Source organism: Sinocyclocheilus rhinocerous, unplaced genomic scaffold, assembly GCF_001515625.1.
Source record: "Sinocyclocheilus rhinocerous isolate Xijiao unplaced genomic scaffold, SAMN03320098_v1.1 scaffold2369, whole genome shotgun sequence".
NCBI lineage: Eukaryota > Metazoa > Chordata > Actinopteri > Cypriniformes > Cyprinidae > Sinocyclocheilus > Sinocyclocheilus rhinocerous.
This window is the reverse complement of record NW_015645530.1, coordinates 163,591-182,390: the sequence shown is the minus strand read 5'-3', so window position 1 is coordinate 182,390 and position 18,800 is coordinate 163,591. Positions and strand designations below refer to the sequence as shown.

The window sequence follows — 18,800 nt, the reverse complement described above, 5'->3', positions numbered from 1 at the left end:
GAGACCGCGTCCCGCAAGAAGAACCCCGCACCCCGGCCACCGCAAAACAGAGCTGCACAGGTGAGAGGAAACAGGACAAGGCTTACATGTTTAAACATAAAAGAAGTTTTGAACATTGTTAGGGCAAAGTAAAGCAAGTTATGCCAATTTGTCTGCTATCAACTGAAATCTGTATTAGCCTATATCTGAGCATTCTGTGTTAAAAAATATAAGTAAGTTCAGTCTTATTCTGTATATTATTTATTCTCTTAAGGATAGCCTATTTATAATCTAGTCGTGAGTTGTTTATTAAGAATATTCCAATGCAGATGTTTGGCTATTCATTTTTAAGAGGTACAACAGTTTTAGTTTTGTGCTTTATCAGTTCTAGCACAGCCAACATACAGTGCTGTTGCACTACAATCATCCCGAGTTCGAATCCCGGTTCGAGGACCCGCCCCCTCTCTCTCCCACTTCGTTTCCTGTCAACTCTAAACTGTCTCTAAACTCTAAAATTTATCATCAGTCAAAAACGCCAAAAAAAAACAAACAAACCTAGAAGGAACCTGTGCTAATGAAGTTAGTTTAAATAAGCAATGCAACTACGCATGTACAATATATATAATCTTATTTCAAAGACTTCAAGGCCTGAACCTTCTGCTCCACCAATCCCAAATGAGGAAGACACACTCCAGTTCTTTGATGAAGTCATTGCAAGCTGTGACCCAGAGCCAAGTCGAAAACCACATGTGGACAATGGGCATGCAGATGTAGACTTCATAGGTGAGTGTGGAGCTTATTACTTAATCTCTAGTGTACTCTAAAGGCAGCATGGAAGATGCAATTGTGGGATGTTGCACATCTTAACAGAAAAATTGGTTAACTAGTTTCAGTCCTTAGTTTTTTGTTTGTTATGTCGGTTTCTCTCCATACTCCCATTGTAATGTTTCTATAGTGGCAACTAGTACCAGCGAGCATGACCTTCATTCTAACTGGGTGCTTCGGGATCCTCGTCGAATCTCCATGACGGAGTCGCAGCCCAAGGATTCAGAAATCAGTCACGGGCAGGCAGCCCAGCGGAAGGGGGACATGGGAAGCACAGGCAGCAGGAGACGTCTGCAACGAAACCCAATCCACCTGCCAAAAGTGGTGGAGAGTGCCTTTCAGACTCTGCGATTCAAACCCAAACTCAAGAAGAAAGACTAGCTGCTTAAGCTGTTCCACTTGTTGCGCCCAGAGGACAACTAAAACTTCACAGATGTGTGTGAAGAAGTTGGACCTGGAAGAAAGAATAAGGAATAATCTGACTCACCACAGAAGATGTGAGCTCTGTGACGTAATGTCAGTGCTTACTCACTGCCAGAGCTTCATAAATTATCCACAGCAGATCAGAATCTCTTTTTCAGTAGCTCGCCATAGCAAACGCTTAAGGCCATTAACAGAGCGTAACCACTGAACAATCACCCTGCGCACTGATTCCAGACAGAGCAACTGGAATTTCCTTATCACAATAACACAGATCTGAGGATCACCTATCTGATGAACTAGTCAGATAATTAGACAGGGATCAGACATATGAGTGATGCAAAACACATCAAGGCCAAGGGGCTAGCTATTAACTGCCTAATTATGATAGGTGAGTCTTAATTAACCAAATGCAAAACTAACACCTCTACTTTGCATTTAAGTCAAGTCTAATCTAATACAGTAAATCTTTGGGGATCCTTACTATAGCATTTTTTAATATAAATCCCTCAAACTGGTACTAGGTGCCTTAGTGTGTAGGTTTGTACAATCTTTTTTTGTTTGTTTATAATGTCTATGATGATTTGTGGTTAAGTAAGCTAAGCAGCAAAAGAGTGCTCAATTGTGTGTTAACTACTTCAGATGTATTTCTACAAGTGAGACTGTTTTTTAAAGCATTAAAGCCTATAAAGAGGAACTAGATGCATGTGTTTGAATCCAGAGCTAAAAATGTCAGGTTTCTTTTTTTTTGAAAAAAGGAAGCAGGAATTGGGTATTACCCTTTCGTACTATAAAAACTAAGATCACAATAACAACAGGTGCAATGAGTCTTTATCAGCAAATAATAGTGAATAAAGTTGAAGGAAATTAACTACTACTACTACATACTGAAGCTGCTATCTCAAATCATGGACCAATGAAGAATGTTATATACATTAGCGTTTAAATTTTGGGGTCAGTGACTTTTTTGTTTTTTTAAGAAATTAATACTTTTATTCCACAAGGATTCATTAAATTCACCAAAAGTGAAAGATTTTTTTTTTTTTTTATAATTTTAGTACAGCTTTGCATTAAGCACAGCACATAATGAGTGGCAAACAAATCAATTGGAGCAGAAATTATTTTCTAATAACTTTATTAGCAAAACGTTTTGACACTCACACAAACACTCACTCAGTTCTTCTCTTGTTTGACTTTGGGGCTGAAGAATGCTGACAAGCTCTTCATGCCAGTTTTGTCTACTTTGGCAAGACTCTTCTGAGCTGCAGTCATCTTCTTTGGTGGCTGAGATAACATATTTTAAATATTAGATTTATCAAAACTGTAGCACAGTATCTAAAATTAAGCAGGAAATGCATTTACGACCAACAGTATTTGAAGCATGAACTGCTGAATGATTTTTTTAGGCATAGACAGAGAGAAAAGGACAGTTCTGCTGTAGCATGCAATTCCATTTCTTTCAATGCTTGTATCACCAATCCCATCACCACTGTGTTTGCGATTCTAACTCACTTTTCGTGCAAAATCAGCACTGTTGAACTTGGTGTAGTCTTCCCCAGCCTCTACTGGTTTATCTGACAGTTTCCGTTTCTATCAAATGCAAGACAGCAGTCAGAAAAACCAAGTCCACCAAAAGATCTTTTGAATCTAACTGAACTGCTACACCATTCCTCTAACTACATTCAGAAACAAAGCATTTATGATGCTGCATGAAACAATGACAAGCTGATTGAGTTTAAGAAGAAATAGGAATCAGAAAGCAAATGATTAACAAGGCATAAATTCAAGTAAAGCAAGACCAGACACAACCCTCTACATTGCGAGTAAATGTCTAATATTAGCCAATGGCTAATAAATTCTCAGATTTTACTCGCCAGTGTGTGAGTTGGAGGCTGAGTATGATTAGCACAGATATATTTTCACTCACAGAACACTCTGACTGAGCGCTTCAGAGTTTCACTCTCCGTCAAGCGATCTGTGATATTTTTCAGTTCATTTGAATGGATGCGCAGCGCACCTGTGTTTGTGTATTTGGCGTAACGTAAACTCTAGTGTGAAGGCGCACGACTCGCCGTCGCTTTCTCTCACACGCGCAAAGAGCGAGAGAGAGTCTTACATAACATGCAGAATTCATGCGCTACATGTAAACGATATACTTTGTTGTATTTTCCTGTAAAAATAACGGAGTTCCTTTGGAATTCTTCAGCTTTTAAGAACTGCCGGGTTTTCCTGTAGTAGGCGGAACTAATGCGCAAATGACAATCTCATTGGCTGGTGCTCACCTATTATCGTCCCTGTTTTGATTTCAGCAAATCAGTTCGAGCGAACGCACACAACCTGATTAATATTCATGAATCCAGTAGCTGAGCCAGGCGCGAGTCGACACAGGTTGCGCGCGTGTGTCAAGCCTCGTCCATACTGCCAGATGCGCTCGTGGAGACTTGCGGAGCCGGGTGCGAGTATAAACGAGCATTACGAGACAGGCTGCGTGAGTGCGGCAAGCATGAACGGCTCGTCCGTGACGATAGTATAGTATTTCAGTCTGGTGAGTAAACAAAAAAATTTACTAGCCAATGGCGATTCAATTGCCAAGGTGTCCGTAGAGGGTTGAGACATAATTCAACTATTAACATTCAAGCATGGCAGTAGCATGCAAATAGTGAAACAAAACACTGGTATTTCAAGCAGAAAGATGTACCTTAGAAGGCGGCTCTGTCTCTTTAGGGCTGGATATCTCTGGCAACCTTGTAACATCAGAGACAAAAAAATGTTGTAACTACATAAGCATAACTATATGAATGTCCTGCATGTTTCAGAGTAGTGGTCAACTGATATTGACTTTTTTTTATGACTGATGCAAAAGAGAGCACGGTGGCCAAGGCCGATGTAAAACCGCTATATATGATATCACACTGTTTAAAGATACATGCATAACAATTGTTGAAATTAAATTAAAATGTATTTTACATAACATTTACAAATTATACAGTGGAGGCCAAAATGATTAGAACACTAGTATTTTCACCAGCTAAAAAGGGTAGGTTTCTTGAAGCATCTTGGAGATGTTGCCACAGTTCTTCTGGATTTAGTCTGTCTCAGTTTGTTCTGTTTCTACATGCCATTCCTTGTGCAAACAAAAATCTCACCGGATTATTACAATTCATGGCAAAATGAATGTTTGGAAATGTAAACTTATTTCCTACTGACACACTACAGCAAAAGATAGAAATAACTGACTTAAAACCATTTAGCTGGTGAAAATACTTGCGTTCTAATCATTTTGGCCACCACTGTATAATTTGAAAATAAATAAATAATTTGCATGGACCAACAATTAACGTGTGTTTATGCATGTGTTCATGCAGTCTACAAATGCACATTTTAGAGGATCTCTGAATTTGAGTTTGTCATTTTAGTGAAATGAAAGATATAAATATAAAATATAGATATAAAAAGACTCGATTAAATGAAATGCGTATTTGCTGAATGCTGATAGTAGATGAGAAACTATTATAACTATTTTGCTTTTCTATTACTAATAATAAAGCAACGCTGTAATACTTTTTTTGTGTACCTTAAGTTCTGTGTAATAATTTATTAATCAGAACTGTTAAACAGAGATAGTAAACTAACAAAGACAGAGAACGGGAGCGTTGTGCGTTTAGGTGCTGGTCAAAATAAAAGTCCCACTTCTGGTATATCACCAAACAGAAAAAAATTACTGGATGATGCCAATAATTTAAAAAATTCTAAATATCGGCCGATATATTGGCCTTGGCAATATATATCGGTCAACCACTATTTGTGAGGTGATGTGAACGATCAGTGTTTGATCAGTGTAGGTGTACATACTGCAGATGCTTGAGGAGAGTTTTGCTCAGGTCTTCACTGATGTACTCTGATATGAGACCATGTGCATAACGTAAGTAGTCCTCTAAAAGAATAACAAATACACTAACATTAGTAAATAACCCATACAAACATAATCCAACCATATTTATTTATCCTTTTACCTTCAGTAGCATTTTCATGTTTCACTCTGACGAACATGCTGGATTTCACTCCTCCACCCACAGATATGTTGCTCTTTTTGAGTGTTATTACTGTGCGTTGGACCTGAAAGACATTTTTAAAATATTTTTAAATGCAACTTAAATACTCATTGTTGATATAATTTATGATTCTTATACAAGTTAAACATTTTATAAACCTTTTTCTTGAGCCACTCCAAGGTCTTCTCCTGGTTATATCTGTGAAACTTTAAACCGTCTACCTCTGAAAAAGAGGATTCCATTTTTTTTTTTATTCAACTAAATTTGGACATCACACTGTATCTGTAACTAATTTGGCCTATATGTGCCTATAGATTCAAACACACACCTGTCTCATCAGCCACATGATGAAGGGAATCCAGTCCCTGTTTGCAATGCAGAAGTCTTGTGCATCCAGGGTAATCCTCATCCATAATCATCTGCTTTGCCGGCTGGAACTTTCCCTATAGGAAGAGTGCTGTCATTACAGATGAAGCTCATCTTAATGGCTTTTACTGTAATATTTGCATTTTAACTACTTGTTAACCTCAGTGGCAGTACTGCTAATGTATGGCAACAGCAGAAATAAAGGATCAATGGGAGTCACATACAGCAGTCTACCATCTGAGGACACAGATACAAAAGTGAACAATTAGTTCATTTAGATGTCAACAGCAGATTACTAAACGTTGAACATGTAAATGGATGTCGAATGGATAGCTCATGTTCTGTAAGGAAAGCTTACCTCTTTGCACTGTCTGTCCAATGAACCAAGACCGAAAGTCTTCAGAAAAGGCTTTTACTTCATAAACACAGACATCACCACAGCCAAACAGGTACAGTGAAGAACTGCCTGCATTCACAAATAAAGGCAGAACTGTCAGTCAGTTGCAGTTTATTTAGATAAACCTCTGATAGACATCACCACTACATACTACTAAACTGCAAGTTGTTGTTAATTTAATTGATATAGTAATACCTGTAGTATATATATATATAAATTATATTAGCTTTATTAAAAGAAAACAGAATAGCATGGAGATTTAGGTGGGCTATACTGACCCTAAAGTTTGCATACTTACTAATGCAACATTTGTCATTATTACAAAGCCTCAGTAAAATATGTTGTGCAATGAAGACTGCGTATACAATGTTTCTGAAAGAACATGTGTGTAACATGCAACACAATAAACTTGAAAATGTAAGGTACCTGGAGCAATGACAACCCAGCTGTCGTTGTCGGTGTGCGCAGACCGTTTCTTTTTAGTAGTCATTTCAAGGACTGACTTAAAAAGTTAAACTGTATCAAGAGGTTGTCTGATGATAATGTAAGAACGCAAGACCTGTTAGTAGAGCTTCTGCCTTCAGAAAAATGGCGGCAAATATTTGTGTACAGTACAGATAGGGTGTAAAACTCGAAGTGACGTTTTGTTCTGATACTACTTCACGTCTGGTTAAGCTTATATAACAACTTTTTTCAATAGTGTGTTTAAATAAAAAAAATCTTATCCAAAATCTCTAATAAATGTGAAAAGAGAACAGCGCCTAATTTGAAACCGCGTCAACAACCACCCCTCTCTCAAAATGGTACAGTCAGTCTCCCAGCATTTCTTAAAGACATAGTAGCACATTTATTTTTGGGAAGATCTTTCTCAATATTCTTCGCATTGTTTCGTAATTATTTTGCGTGGCATGATATTTATTTAAAAGTCAACAAATATGGATCTCGCATATTTACCTTTTTGCAATCTGTTGGTCGTCTGCTTAAATGACAGTAATAAACATAAGTTTGCCGTTAGCACTGGGACAAAACAAAAAACAAGAATATTTTGTGAATTTAAAAAAATCTGGATTCATCTGTTTACCTTTGAAAAATTAGAGGCAGAACCCAAAGCGCTGTACCCAAAGATAAACAAATCAGCTTTGACAGCTTTGTGTGTAAGATGTTATAATTTATATAGCATAAGAAGTATTGAGAAAACTGAAATAATGGCTGAAAGGTGAGTGATAATATGTGACCCTGGACCACAAAACCAGTCATAAGGGTAATTTTTTCGAAATTAAGATTTATGCATCATCTGAAAGCTGAATAAATAAGCTTTCCATTGATGTATGGTTTGTTAGGATAGGACAATATGTGGCCGAGATACGACTATTTGAAAATCTGGAATCTGATGGTGCAAAAAAATCAAAATACTGAGAAAATCGCCTTTAAAGTTGTCCAAATTAAGTTCTTAGCAAGGCATATTACTAATCAAAAATTAAGTTTGAAAATATTTACAGTAGGACATTTACAAAATATCTTCATGGAACATGATCTTTACTTAATATCCTAATGATTTTTGGCATAAAAGAAAAATCAATAATTTTGACCCATACAATGTTTTTTTGGCTATTGCTACAAATATACCCCAGCGACTTAAGACTGGTTTTGTGGTCCAGGGTCACATATAATGTCATAATTTTGACAAAATCAAATCAGATATAGGATACATTTCTGATAAGAACAATTTCAATGTGGAAATTAAAGCTGCAAGCAGCGATGAACGGGCCCTCGCACCCGGGCTCACCGCCAGGGGGTGGCTTTAGTAAAACAGCGAACGGCGAGCAATATGCATTTAAAGTGGTAAATATAGGAGGAATATGTCAAAGTCATTTATATTTCGTGAACCTAGGAGAGGAGGTAATTCTGACTTTGCTATGACAATCTGGCGCTTCTGAATCAGCTACTGTTTTGTTATTAGTTTAAGTATTTGCTATTGACTGTTCAAATGCGGAGTTTTGTGCATCGTGTGTATGTGTGCGCGCGCTGTGTGTGTGTGAGTGTGAGAGAGAGCGAGAGAGACAGGGTCGCATCACAGTGGAGTCAGCTGTCTTAACCGTGGCTTGTGTACTGCAAACACATACCAGCTTCATCACTGTGTCTGTTACGCGACTCTGTTCCCCTTTCGGGCTCTGTCTTTACATTTATTTTGAAAGATGAAGCTCGCGATTATGGTAAGAGGCTTTACATTTCCGACGAGTGCTTGCGGTGTTCGGCCAATCACAATGCGCTGGGTCAGCTGGCCAATCAGAGCAGACTGCACTTGTCTGAAGGAGGGACTTTGTAGAAAACGAAGCGTTTGAGGGAGGCGGGGCATAGAGGACTTACAATAATGTACAGTATTTGAAAAATAATGTGTTTTTTGAACATTAAAGCATGTCAACGTATTCTGTTACACCAAATACACAAAATAATAATCTTTAAAAAAGCATCATATGACCCCTTTAATATGTTCCTAGGAGTCCATAACAGTGTTAAGCTTGACACTTCCTGTTGCCAGCAGGTGGCGCTATGAATATAACTGAATTTGGGCATGGGTATTTGTTCAGAACATAACATCTATCAAACGTGTGAAGTTTGGGGCAGATCGGACCTTGCTTGCCTGAGTTACAGCAACTTCCTGTTTCATGGCGAAACATCAAATTTTGTCAGGCCGCCAGGGACACGCCCCTTGACGAAAACTCAAAATCTTCGCAATTTAACGTCACAAAGGCCTTATGATGACCCTCACCAAATTTGAAGATGATCCGATTAAAACTGTTGGAGGAGTTCGTCAAAGTAGGAGGCCAGGAAATGTCAAAAACTGCACAAAAAATTTACAGTAAATTGAAAATAACATACATCCTGTTGGGATTTGGATTTTATACCAAGAGACTTTTTTGTAGGTAATGGTGTGTTACGCATGTGTACCGATTTTCGTACATGTACGTAAAACGTAGCTCGAGGCGCACTCCGTTGAAATTTTACAGGTGGCGCTATCGAGCCGTTTTGCCACACCCAGTTCTGAATATCAGATTTACATATCAGATGTAAATTTTCGCCAGTTCTGACGCGTGTGCAAAGTTTCATGAGTTTTAGAGAATGTTTAGGCCCTCAAAAATGCGATTCACTTTGGAGAAGAAGAAGAAGAAGAAACGGAGCAATTCCAATAGGGTCCTCACACCATCGGTGCTCGGGCCCTAATTAAGTGAAAATATTTTATATACATTATTTAAACGCAGGTTAAGTTATGGGACATGTTTTATACCATGTCTCAACAATTTGTGACCAACAGACAATACATTTAATATAATGAACGAATTTCAGCAACAACAAAAAAAAGAGTAAACATGAGACATGGCATCCTCCATACAAAATTTATGTTTCTCACAGTGACCTCAAGATGGCGCCAGTGTCTTGAAAATGCATAAAGTAATGCCCTTCGATTGAATTGACTGCAGATTAATTGTTAGTTTATTACCTGCATGAACGGTCTAGACATGCTCTAAGCAGTCATAATGATCTTATATCTTAGCTATATCAGTCAGAAAGAAGCTTTTTTGGCACAGCAGATTAGCCTACAATAATCAAAGCATTTAAACATTATAGCCTACAATAAACAGCCTATATGACACGGGAAATAGCCTAAAATTGGTCAAAAATAATACAAAGTACAATAAAAATAACAAATGCTCTAAAACATGGCATGAACAGAGATTATAATGACTTATAAAGCAAAGCAGTAGCCTATATGTTGCGCGGTATATGTTGACTGTGATGTAGAATCCATAGATGCGTTACAGTTGCTCTTTCCTTTTCTCTTTTGGTTTTCAGGATCTTACAACTACACTGTTGTCGCTGAGTCTGTAGGCTACTTCATCAGACTGTGTCTTAGCTTAACATGTCTGACGATTCCCTCTGTCTTTATCACTCACTTTATCTCGTATTGTGTGAGAGGGAAAATTTGTCTTTTTGCACTTGTGTCACTCATTAAAACAGCTAACCAAGACATGTCCTGACACAGTCTATGCGTGTGCATTCATGTGTTGCTGATTAAGAATCAGGGACCCCCTGTTCTGCTATAAGTCTGAGGTATTCAGGTCAACCAAGGTCTGCTGAGCAAGGACATGGTGGAGGGGGAGGAGGGGCTCCAGGACATCCCAGCTGTATAAGAAATTACCATCAAAGAGAAGTTATATACATACTGCATATATTCAGTTGTCAGATGCCATAATTTTCTAAACAAAAAGTCCACCACAGTTTAGATTTTTAATCTATTTCAAATCTTATTTAATATCACATGAATTCTAAACATTTTAAAATATTATTCTGATTAACATGTCTTTACCATCACTCATGTACCAATCTGTTTATAAAAAAAAACTAGGCCTAACTATTAGTTATGAGGTTCATTGCACCCTCTCTGTTCTTTTTCTCACTTCCACAGAGATATGAAACAGACACCAATATTGGGTAACTCCATTAGTGTCATAAGAGACAGACAGAATGAAATCTGGTTGGAAAAAAGAGCATGGCACAACTTCAAGGCACACAGTGACATTTTCAGCTCAGGCTTGTTAAACACATCTGACTTGTTGCTCTGTTTTATAAACTCGTTGATGGAACAGATCAGAATAACGATTCTTATTTTGCATCTGAGCCTTACCTCCTCCCACACACATGCAAAATTAGGCAAACACACCTTGCACATTAACATGCTCCCATAACATTGCTGTAAAGAAAATAGTGGCATTTTACAGGGGTTTTTAGTTTTACTTTTGCACACACTAACACACTCCCGGGAGCAAAGTATAGCCCACACAATGTTTTCCAACTCCACAAACAGGGGTTGACATCGTGTAATCTTACTATAACTCATTGAAGTCACGCGCTAACTTATTAATAATGTGTGCATTATTTATACTGTCAGATGTCCATCTCAATTTATAGGATGATATTTTAGTAGGAGGGGCAACCTACAGAGATGCATTGCATAAAATGACCACAGTTCGTCGGTGTTCATTTTCGGCGAACACGTTGGGAATATCGTGTTTTGACATTACAGGTCTGTCACTAGAGGTCTGATGAGTCAAACTGAGCGTGATCTATTGGATCTATCATTTGACTCGTAGCGACAGGAAATTTGTTTTGACTTTTTTTCTTTCTTTTTTTTACTTATTGGTAGTAAAAACGAAAAATGTAATTTAAAAATGTATCATAAAAATTATGATAAGAGCCAGGCTTTTACTTTCAACAGGATAAAAAGCTCAAACTTGAAGGTAGGCTACTAATATCGCAGGCTTGATGAAACAGTTGGAGGCGTCCATTTATTTTGCGTTGTCTTATTGTGTGATAGATAGCAAACTGATTTGTTTTAAAACTGTTATACATAAACGTGTGGCATTTTACCAAATGTAGCCTACTGCGTTTTTAAATAAGCAGCTTTATATGGATGTGATGATGAATTTATGTATTTTCATACACGGAATTTATGTATTTTCATATTTGGAAACAACAACAGGAAATGAAAGGACACAAACTTATTCGTTAGTCATTCGAGCAGGCAACGTATTTAGTTAATAAATTCATTCGTTGAAAGAGTGAATTCGTTACTCTACATTTTCATTTGTTCAGCAGCAGCTTGAAATCCGAGGATTATGCATTTTTATGTAGCAGAACGACTATATTATTGCTTTAAACTTTTATTTTGCAATTGCTCCTATTACTAACGTATCAAATCGTTGTAAAATACCAGCAGATTGATTGATTGTGTTTGGAATTAATCAAGATGATTTGATTTATCTCTAAGAGAATGAAAATCTTAACGAAAACAGGCAAATATCTGACTGTTTCACTAGTAAAACGGCATAAATATTAATTGTATTACCCTAAATTGCTTAGATCATTTTAATGTGATTAGATTATAGGCTATTTTGCTGGATTCCTATTTATATATTTACTTAATCCTAAAATCACCTACAGCCACGTAGTGATAATCGTTCGCCTGTATTTGCTCGTTTGAGAGTGAGTAGAGGAAGGTTGGAAAATGCTGAAAACCTCACCTCAGCTGTGTCAACAGGCCGTGTGTTTTTGCCTGTTATAAATAGCCCCACTTTCAAATTAACTTCCTAAACGCCACGTGCCATCCAAAATAAAACTATTCAAATAAAATATTCATATCGTAGGCAACATTTAGCATTAATCAGTTGTACGAATCCCTTGTTAATGAACTAGCAGCTGGATTACCCTTAACTTTCGAAGTCACTGTTTTGCATACCCATAAAGGTTGTTTTATAAGTGCTTTTAGACATACGAAAATAAAAAAATACTCAAAGGTGAAAAGTGCTTATTTGCCTTAGGGAACTGAGAGCAAAAAACGTGTAAACCTTAATATGAACAATGTTAAACTTTTATACCATTATAGGTTTAAGAAAAATTGTTGAAACAGAAAACACATGTGCTTAAGCAGTTATGCTTACTGTTGAACGTTCGTGCCACGCATCCTAACCAATGTGAGGTTTAGCATATTATGATATTTGACAGGCTTTAGTTGCCCTAATGCAGTTGAACACACCAAACACCAGCCAATAGCAGAAGTCAGCTGTTTCAAATCACCGTGAGTTCTTTCTTTACTTTTTTCATAAAACACAAATATACTTTCAAATATGCTTATGCAGGTGTACGGCAAAGAAAAAAATGACATGCAGATCAACTTCAAACTTTTAAATCAATGTCTTTTTCTTTTTTATTTCCATGACATGTCATGCACCGAGAAAAATGTTTTTTTTTGTTATCGCGTATCAGTTTGAAGAAAATCTCAAATCTGTACACGATGAAAGTTTCTTACCTCTATCATAACTTCAACAAAATATCTCACATTGGAAGGAGTAGGCTACACAAGATGAGTCATCTGTGAACGCGCACTTGAGCGGATCATAGTACTGCACTTGACATCACTCGCGCAGCTAAAGGTAAAGCCTGGTTCTCGCGCCATGCTGTGGAAACACCACCGGTCTTATGTCGTCGAGATCAGTGTTGTGTGCAGTTATGACACCCGACTCGGTCGCTGCTCTGTAGCACGTGATCTAATCTGATCCAGTGTGGGTCGTAGGGTTTGAGTCTTGAGTATCTAAGGTCGAGCGCTGGCGCTTGGTCTTTTATTTCTTTTCTTCCTCTCGCGCAGCGCTACCGCTCCGCCTCCTCAACGCGCAACTTTGACGCTGTGCATAAATACTGGAACAAAAGAAGAACTTCCTCGATACCTTGTGAAACGGCAGTAAATAAGCTGAAACTGTTATGTGAACTGAAATTAACCTGTAAACGTGCTAGAGAATGTACTTATAACACCCCCCTTGGGTCAAATTATGTCTTCATACACATCCTCAATTTTCCCCTCAGCGCTTTGGGTAAGTGCCATTCATATTGACTTTGAGGTAGCTGCTGATCAGTCTCTTCGCACTGTAAATGAGCATAACTGTTGTAATGTTTGAACATTTTGTGAGGTATTAGAATTCCAGTGGCAGAGCAAGAATAAATGAGGAAATTGAAATGTGTTTTGTTGAAACAATGAAACAACGCAGGAGTGGCAACAGTCGACAGCGGACTATCGGCGTCGACCTATTGTCGAAAAGTTTTTGACTCTTAACTGAATCGCTGTCTTAACATCACGTTGTTAATGTTCTAAAAAGTTGTTACATTCTAGCGTTCCGTGAATCAAGGAAGTTACTGTAAATTGAACAACGCTGTATTAAAACTTAAAAAAACGCGCTGCTTGTCAAATCTTCAGCAACAATTGCTATGTATAAGTTACCGGCTGTCTTCGAGATACGTCGTGTTATTTTAAAGAGTCTTAACAGGTTTGATTTAGAACCGTATTAAACTACTTTATTTGTGTTGTCCATGAACGATTGCATGATGTCCATAACGTGTACAAAGAGTTTTCGTGAGTAGTCTTTTGTCGTGTTGATCTTCTCATGCAGTGAACAAAGAAGCGCGTAGCAAAGGCTCGTGACCCGAGAGCCCGTGGAAAGTAAGCACCCTGTTTACAATAATAACACTAGCTTCATGACGTGGCAAGACTGACGGAGCGCTGCGCCAATGGCGTGCCACGGTTGCTTCGGCAACAAGCTATATTTGGAAAGAGTTACATCATCGGAGGACTGCCTTTGAGGGGCGGGACATCCGTGAAGATTGACGTGCTTGTCTGGACTTGCCTGCAGTGCGCTTTGTTATTACTTTCCCCGCTAATAAAATATAAAAAAAACTGTCACGGATCAAAACACGAAGCATGTTCTTTCAGCATTTTAAAAGCATAGATAAACTAACAGACTATTTCTTTACGATGAAAGTATAATGAATTATCTGTCGTGGTTATTATGTGTAAAGTTGGTCACTTTAACAATTGAGGGGAGGGAGAAAAGGCGACATGGTTTTAATAAATACAATATTAAGTGATTTAATTAATAAGTGTAGAGGTGGATGAATGAAAAGAAAGGAGAAGACCGAGTCTTAACTTGACTGATGTGAATTTGAATGTTGTGGGTGGTGATACTGTTCAGTTGTTTAGTCACCTATTGTGATGGTGGGAGGAAAAGAATAGAGTTTATAGTGGCTTATGACATGCTATAACTTATACACTGAGGTTTTGTTGCAGTTCGAAGTGGCCTTGAGTCGAAGTAATATGGAAGGCCTAAATTTGCGTATGCATACATTTTCAATAGACTGAATTAAACAAGGGATTTGTTAGGCTATATGACAAATTTAGCCTAACAAAATAGATTAGAATAGATTAGAACAATAATAATAGCCAGTAAACTATTAAACTATTAAACTTAAGTGACATGCAAAAGAGTAGGCACAAAAATGTTCCATAAAGGATTTCACTTTAAAAGAAGTTTATTAGGTGTACACATATTCAGTGCAGAGTTGTAGCATTCTGCCTAGTCATCCATGGTGGATAAGTAGAGAACAGTTTATGTTCTTTTCTTTTACTATAGACACACTTCCTGTTGTTTATCTTCAAATGAAATGAGCCAGTTCCTTTTCCCACTGTGCACATCCACTTATACCACCATACACTTAAACACAAAGACACGTTTTGTAGTGTTGACTGCATGTGTAGGAACACTCACTCTCAGATATTTCATGTTTATTTATGTCAGCAGTGTCATGCGAGTTTATGTGGGTGTGTCTAAAAATAAGAAATATGCATGATGCAATGATGCCACCCAATTATTATTTTAGCTAAAAGGTGGGTAGATTATGACTGTAGAATAAAGCCATCATGTTTTCTTTAGCAAAAGCACTAGATACTCTTTATCTTGGTTTGTACAGTTGCAGTTATTGCTTTCAAATTAGGGCTGAGGTTTAGAAAGAATTTAGTCACATAGCCACCAAATACTCCTAAATGCATCATCAGGGGTTGCTGGTCAAATAGTCACAAAGCGGTGCCAAATTTTGAAAGTCATTATCCGAATGATGCAGTCGGCAGTAATCAGAAAGGGGCGGATTTGACAGATGGAGCGCAGTTTCTTTCTTCTCCCAATCAACCTTCACGCTGCTGGTGGTGTGAGTGACGCAGCTCGCAGTTGCTCTCGCTGTCTGCTGCTGTAGTAAAGCGCAGGCTCTGTTGTCAAGCTACTTGCTTTGTCTTCACGGAAAACATCGACTAACGTTCCGTTCATTTCATGTATTCATCCTTGTCGAGCGACTGCACGCGCACTTTCAAAATCGGACATAGAGAAAGAAAGCATGACCGCTAATACCCCGTTTTATTTCCCTCTTAAATTCACGAATGATGAAAAATAAAGCTCGCTCGCTTTGTGATACACGCACCAGAAAAGCAGACACTCCAGCAGATGATACATGTTAATTTTAGCGTTAAATCAACCGCAGTTTTAGCATTGAAAGGTATCTGGTTTTTAAGCAACTGAAACCTTAAATTAAATATTGTATGTAAGCACATACGTTCGCCTGAGACTATCAATAGTGTGAAGGCGATTGCAATGGTAACAATCGTTATTTCAAACACCGACTGGCAGAGCTACAGTTAAACCGTACTCTGTTGGCCGTGTAAGGATATTGTGCGTGGGTTCTGGGTTGCTAGCCGGTTTGAGGGTGCATTTTGTCTCGACCAATCCTGCGCGGTGCTCTAGGTCCCGGCATGCCCAATGCGGGCAGGGGGAGGCTCCGGCCAATTTGAATGAAGACTGGAGCTTTCGGCGCCATTTTCGAGTGAGCAGCTACAGCAACAACAGCTGCGTAGAGAGGCTCCGCACAGTCCAGTAATTTGAGCGAGGGGACACTTTTTTATTTTTGTTTCCAGAAAACAAAGAGAGGTTTTCTTTTTCTGAATTCGACCACAAATTTGAGACTACTGTTTCCCGGTGGATGAATGCGGCGGACACAAAAGACGATGTGTAGTGACAACAAATAGTGAAGTGAAGACTGAAGTGAGCTAGGAGGCTAATCCGGCTAGCATCTCCAGCCGAGAAGGGGCGTCCGATTGGAGCCGCGCTGTGGAAACGATAAATTTTTGTATTCTTTTTCGAAAAAATCTTACAAATACGCGGATGACTTGAAAATTCTATAAAAAATTCTGAAAATTCTCGCAAGCGACGACGAATAGATTGGTGTGGGTTGTTTGGTGGAGCGAGGTGGTTTTGTGCATTTTTTAAACGTTAAGTTTGAGCGGGATTGGTGATGTGAGCGAGACGGCCGGCGAGCCCGACAGCCTATCAGCGAGCGATACACCGGGATGCCACACCGACCAACACTGTCCTATTCTTTACTACAGTTTTTCTTCCTCTTTCAGCGTGAGAACAACGATGACCAGAGTGCCTTTTATTTTCTCCGTTTTTGTTTTTTGCACGAACTGTATGTAACGTTAATGAGTGCGCAGTCAGAATTTTTAACTGCAAACTTTTTGTTTTTGTGGATTTACAAATATGTTCGGGTGTTTTAGGTAAGTGTAATATTTTACATAAAATGTGTTTTTGTTTAGTATCTGTGAAAATAAAGATGTATGTTGTGTGTGTGGGAATGGTAACGTTAAATGTATTGGAAAAACATTTTCCAGCTAAAGTGTAAAAAGCACGAACTGTTTGACAAAAGTAAATAGGAGTTGGAGATGGAAACGAAGAAGATGAGATGAAAGAGAGTTTGGTTAGTTTATAGAACAAGACCATTTCTCGATCGAACAAACGTATCATAATGTCTTGATCTACTGTACGTTACCACGCTATCGCAACTTCACTCAGTTACATTTCCCTCTTGCAATTTGAACCCCTTGTAAATCACACTAAGTGTTATGGACACGTATTCATACTTTTATACGAGCGGGCCTGTAAATTGAAATTACATAACCAGGTTGCAATGTCGGATAATTTAAGGCCTAGTTGTATAATTGTGAAGTGCGATTATTCGTCATATTGATTGTTTTAGGTGTTAGTGGAAAATGTACTTTTATGTATTGCAACGAGAGCGAGAGCTCATCATCTTTCAGAGTGATCTTAGGTCGGCAGTCGCTGATTTTGCGGGCCTTTTTGTCAGCGTGTGCACCTCAGTTCTTAGACCAGCGCCGTATTTTTTCAGCCTGTTCTTAAAGTAATTTTGATTTTGTTTTTCTTGTTTTGAACTCGACTTCATAACAAATCCTCTATGCCTTAAGGAAAGTAGCACTTCGGGTACTTTTGTTCTCCCTAATGTAGAGGTCACATGCAGAAAGGTCATGAAGTCATTACCATGATGCTTTGACCTCCTAATTGTGTTGATTGATGTAAAGACCTGTCCATGTCATGTGATGTCATGGAGGTTAACCCAGCAGAGACCCAGGATCACTATGAGCCCAAACAGGGCAAGGGAGTTCAGAGAATCCAGTTTTTGAATCTTTTTAATAGAAGTTATCAACCTAACCTTAGTCTTATGCACTGTTTGTGTCACTTTTGTTTTATTTTTGCAATATTTCACAATATTTATGGATTTTAGCTGGTTAAAATGATACTTTGTACACTTGTATATAAATGTGGCCTAATATAGAATGTTAAAAATATGGTTAATATTTTAGTCCCATGTCCCACAAATCTAAACGCTCTCTAGTTTTGCCTAAATAACATAGTTTGAGTTATTTTGGTGTTGTTTAATGGACATTCACGAAAAAAAGTGACAAGTTACACCATATATCAGCATAAGCCCTATGACAGAAACCTTACGTTATGACAAAAGACCCATTGGAGCATTGAATGACTAGGCACAAAATGTCAGTCTAAATGTTACTGTTACAGAGAATTTACATTTCAGGTGCAATCATAATTTATTATATTGCACATTAGAATTGCACATTCACTTGGCCAAAAAAAAAAAAATCAGCACAGTGGTCAGTTTAAGTCAAAATGATTTTCAGCCTGCCTTTTCCTGAAATATGCATGCAGTTTCCATTTTAGTCAGGTTCTTTTATTCTATTTTGTAAAATCACTAATGTTTTTGTATTAATGTAGTTAGCTTAGTACAGCCCAATTCCAAATATTATTTGTCTGAGTGTCTTTTTACATTAGTTCCTACGGTTTTTTTTTCCCGTTTTTTTTTCCTGGCAATTTTTCTTCCCATGAGTTGATCCTGCCTGGGACCGTAGGGAAACCCCCACAACTAAACCACAACGATCTCTTTATCATGTTCGCAACATTGCAGTTTAATCAACAGACACGTCACACTGACTCAAATGCCTCATTTTCAGTGACAGTGCTGAT

At 38.1% G+C, this 18,800-nt stretch overlaps 1 protein-coding gene and 1 long non-coding RNA gene across 2 annotated transcripts in view; one reads left to right on the top strand and one right to left on the bottom strand.

Annotated features, from left to right (window-relative positions):
* Window positions 1–2,344: 2,344 nt before the first annotated feature.
* rnaseh2b (ribonuclease H2, subunit B) lies at window positions 2,345–6,840 on the bottom strand. Its single transcript, XM_016509662.1, has 10 exons — window positions 6,433–6,840; window positions 6,001–6,132; window positions 5,803–5,879; window positions 5,605–5,719; window positions 5,435–5,499; window positions 5,238–5,340; window positions 5,077–5,158; window positions 3,923–3,968; window positions 2,737–2,814; window positions 2,345–2,508 (listed from the first exon to the last, which is right to left on the bottom strand). Exons 1-10 carry the CDS (start codon window positions 6,527–6,529, stop codon window positions 2,398–2,400), a joined length of 906 nt encoding a protein of 301 aa, XP_016365148.1. The 5' UTR covers window positions 6,530–6,840; the 3' UTR covers window positions 2,345–2,397.
* Window positions 6,841–16,303: 9,463 nt separating this feature from the next.
* LOC107706094 (uncharacterized) overlaps window positions 16,304–18,800 on the top strand; it is a 9,015-nt gene continuing 6,518 nt past the window's right edge. Inside the window, exon 1 of the long non-coding RNA XR_001636133.1 lies at window positions 16,304–17,020. This is a non-coding gene — a long non-coding RNA (uncharacterized LOC107706094). The remainder of the gene's footprint in view (window positions 17,021–18,800) is intronic.

What these genes read in the sequence shown, in the direction of transcription:
- rnaseh2b (XM_016509662.1), bottom strand. Translation starts at nt 6,529, where the DNA reads ATGACTACTAAAAAGAAACGGTCTGCGCACACCGACAACGACAGCTGG. An exon ending in AGACAGAGCCGCCTTCTAAG is followed by an intron (nt 2,815 to 3,922) that starts GTACATCTTTCT and finishes TGCATTTGATAG; the next exon opens with AAACGGAAACTGTCAGATAA. An exon ending in GTGCTGATTTTGCACGAAAA is followed by an intron (nt 2,509 to 2,736) that starts GTGAGTTAGAAT and finishes ATGTTATCTCAG; the next exon opens with CCACCAAAGAAGATGACTGC.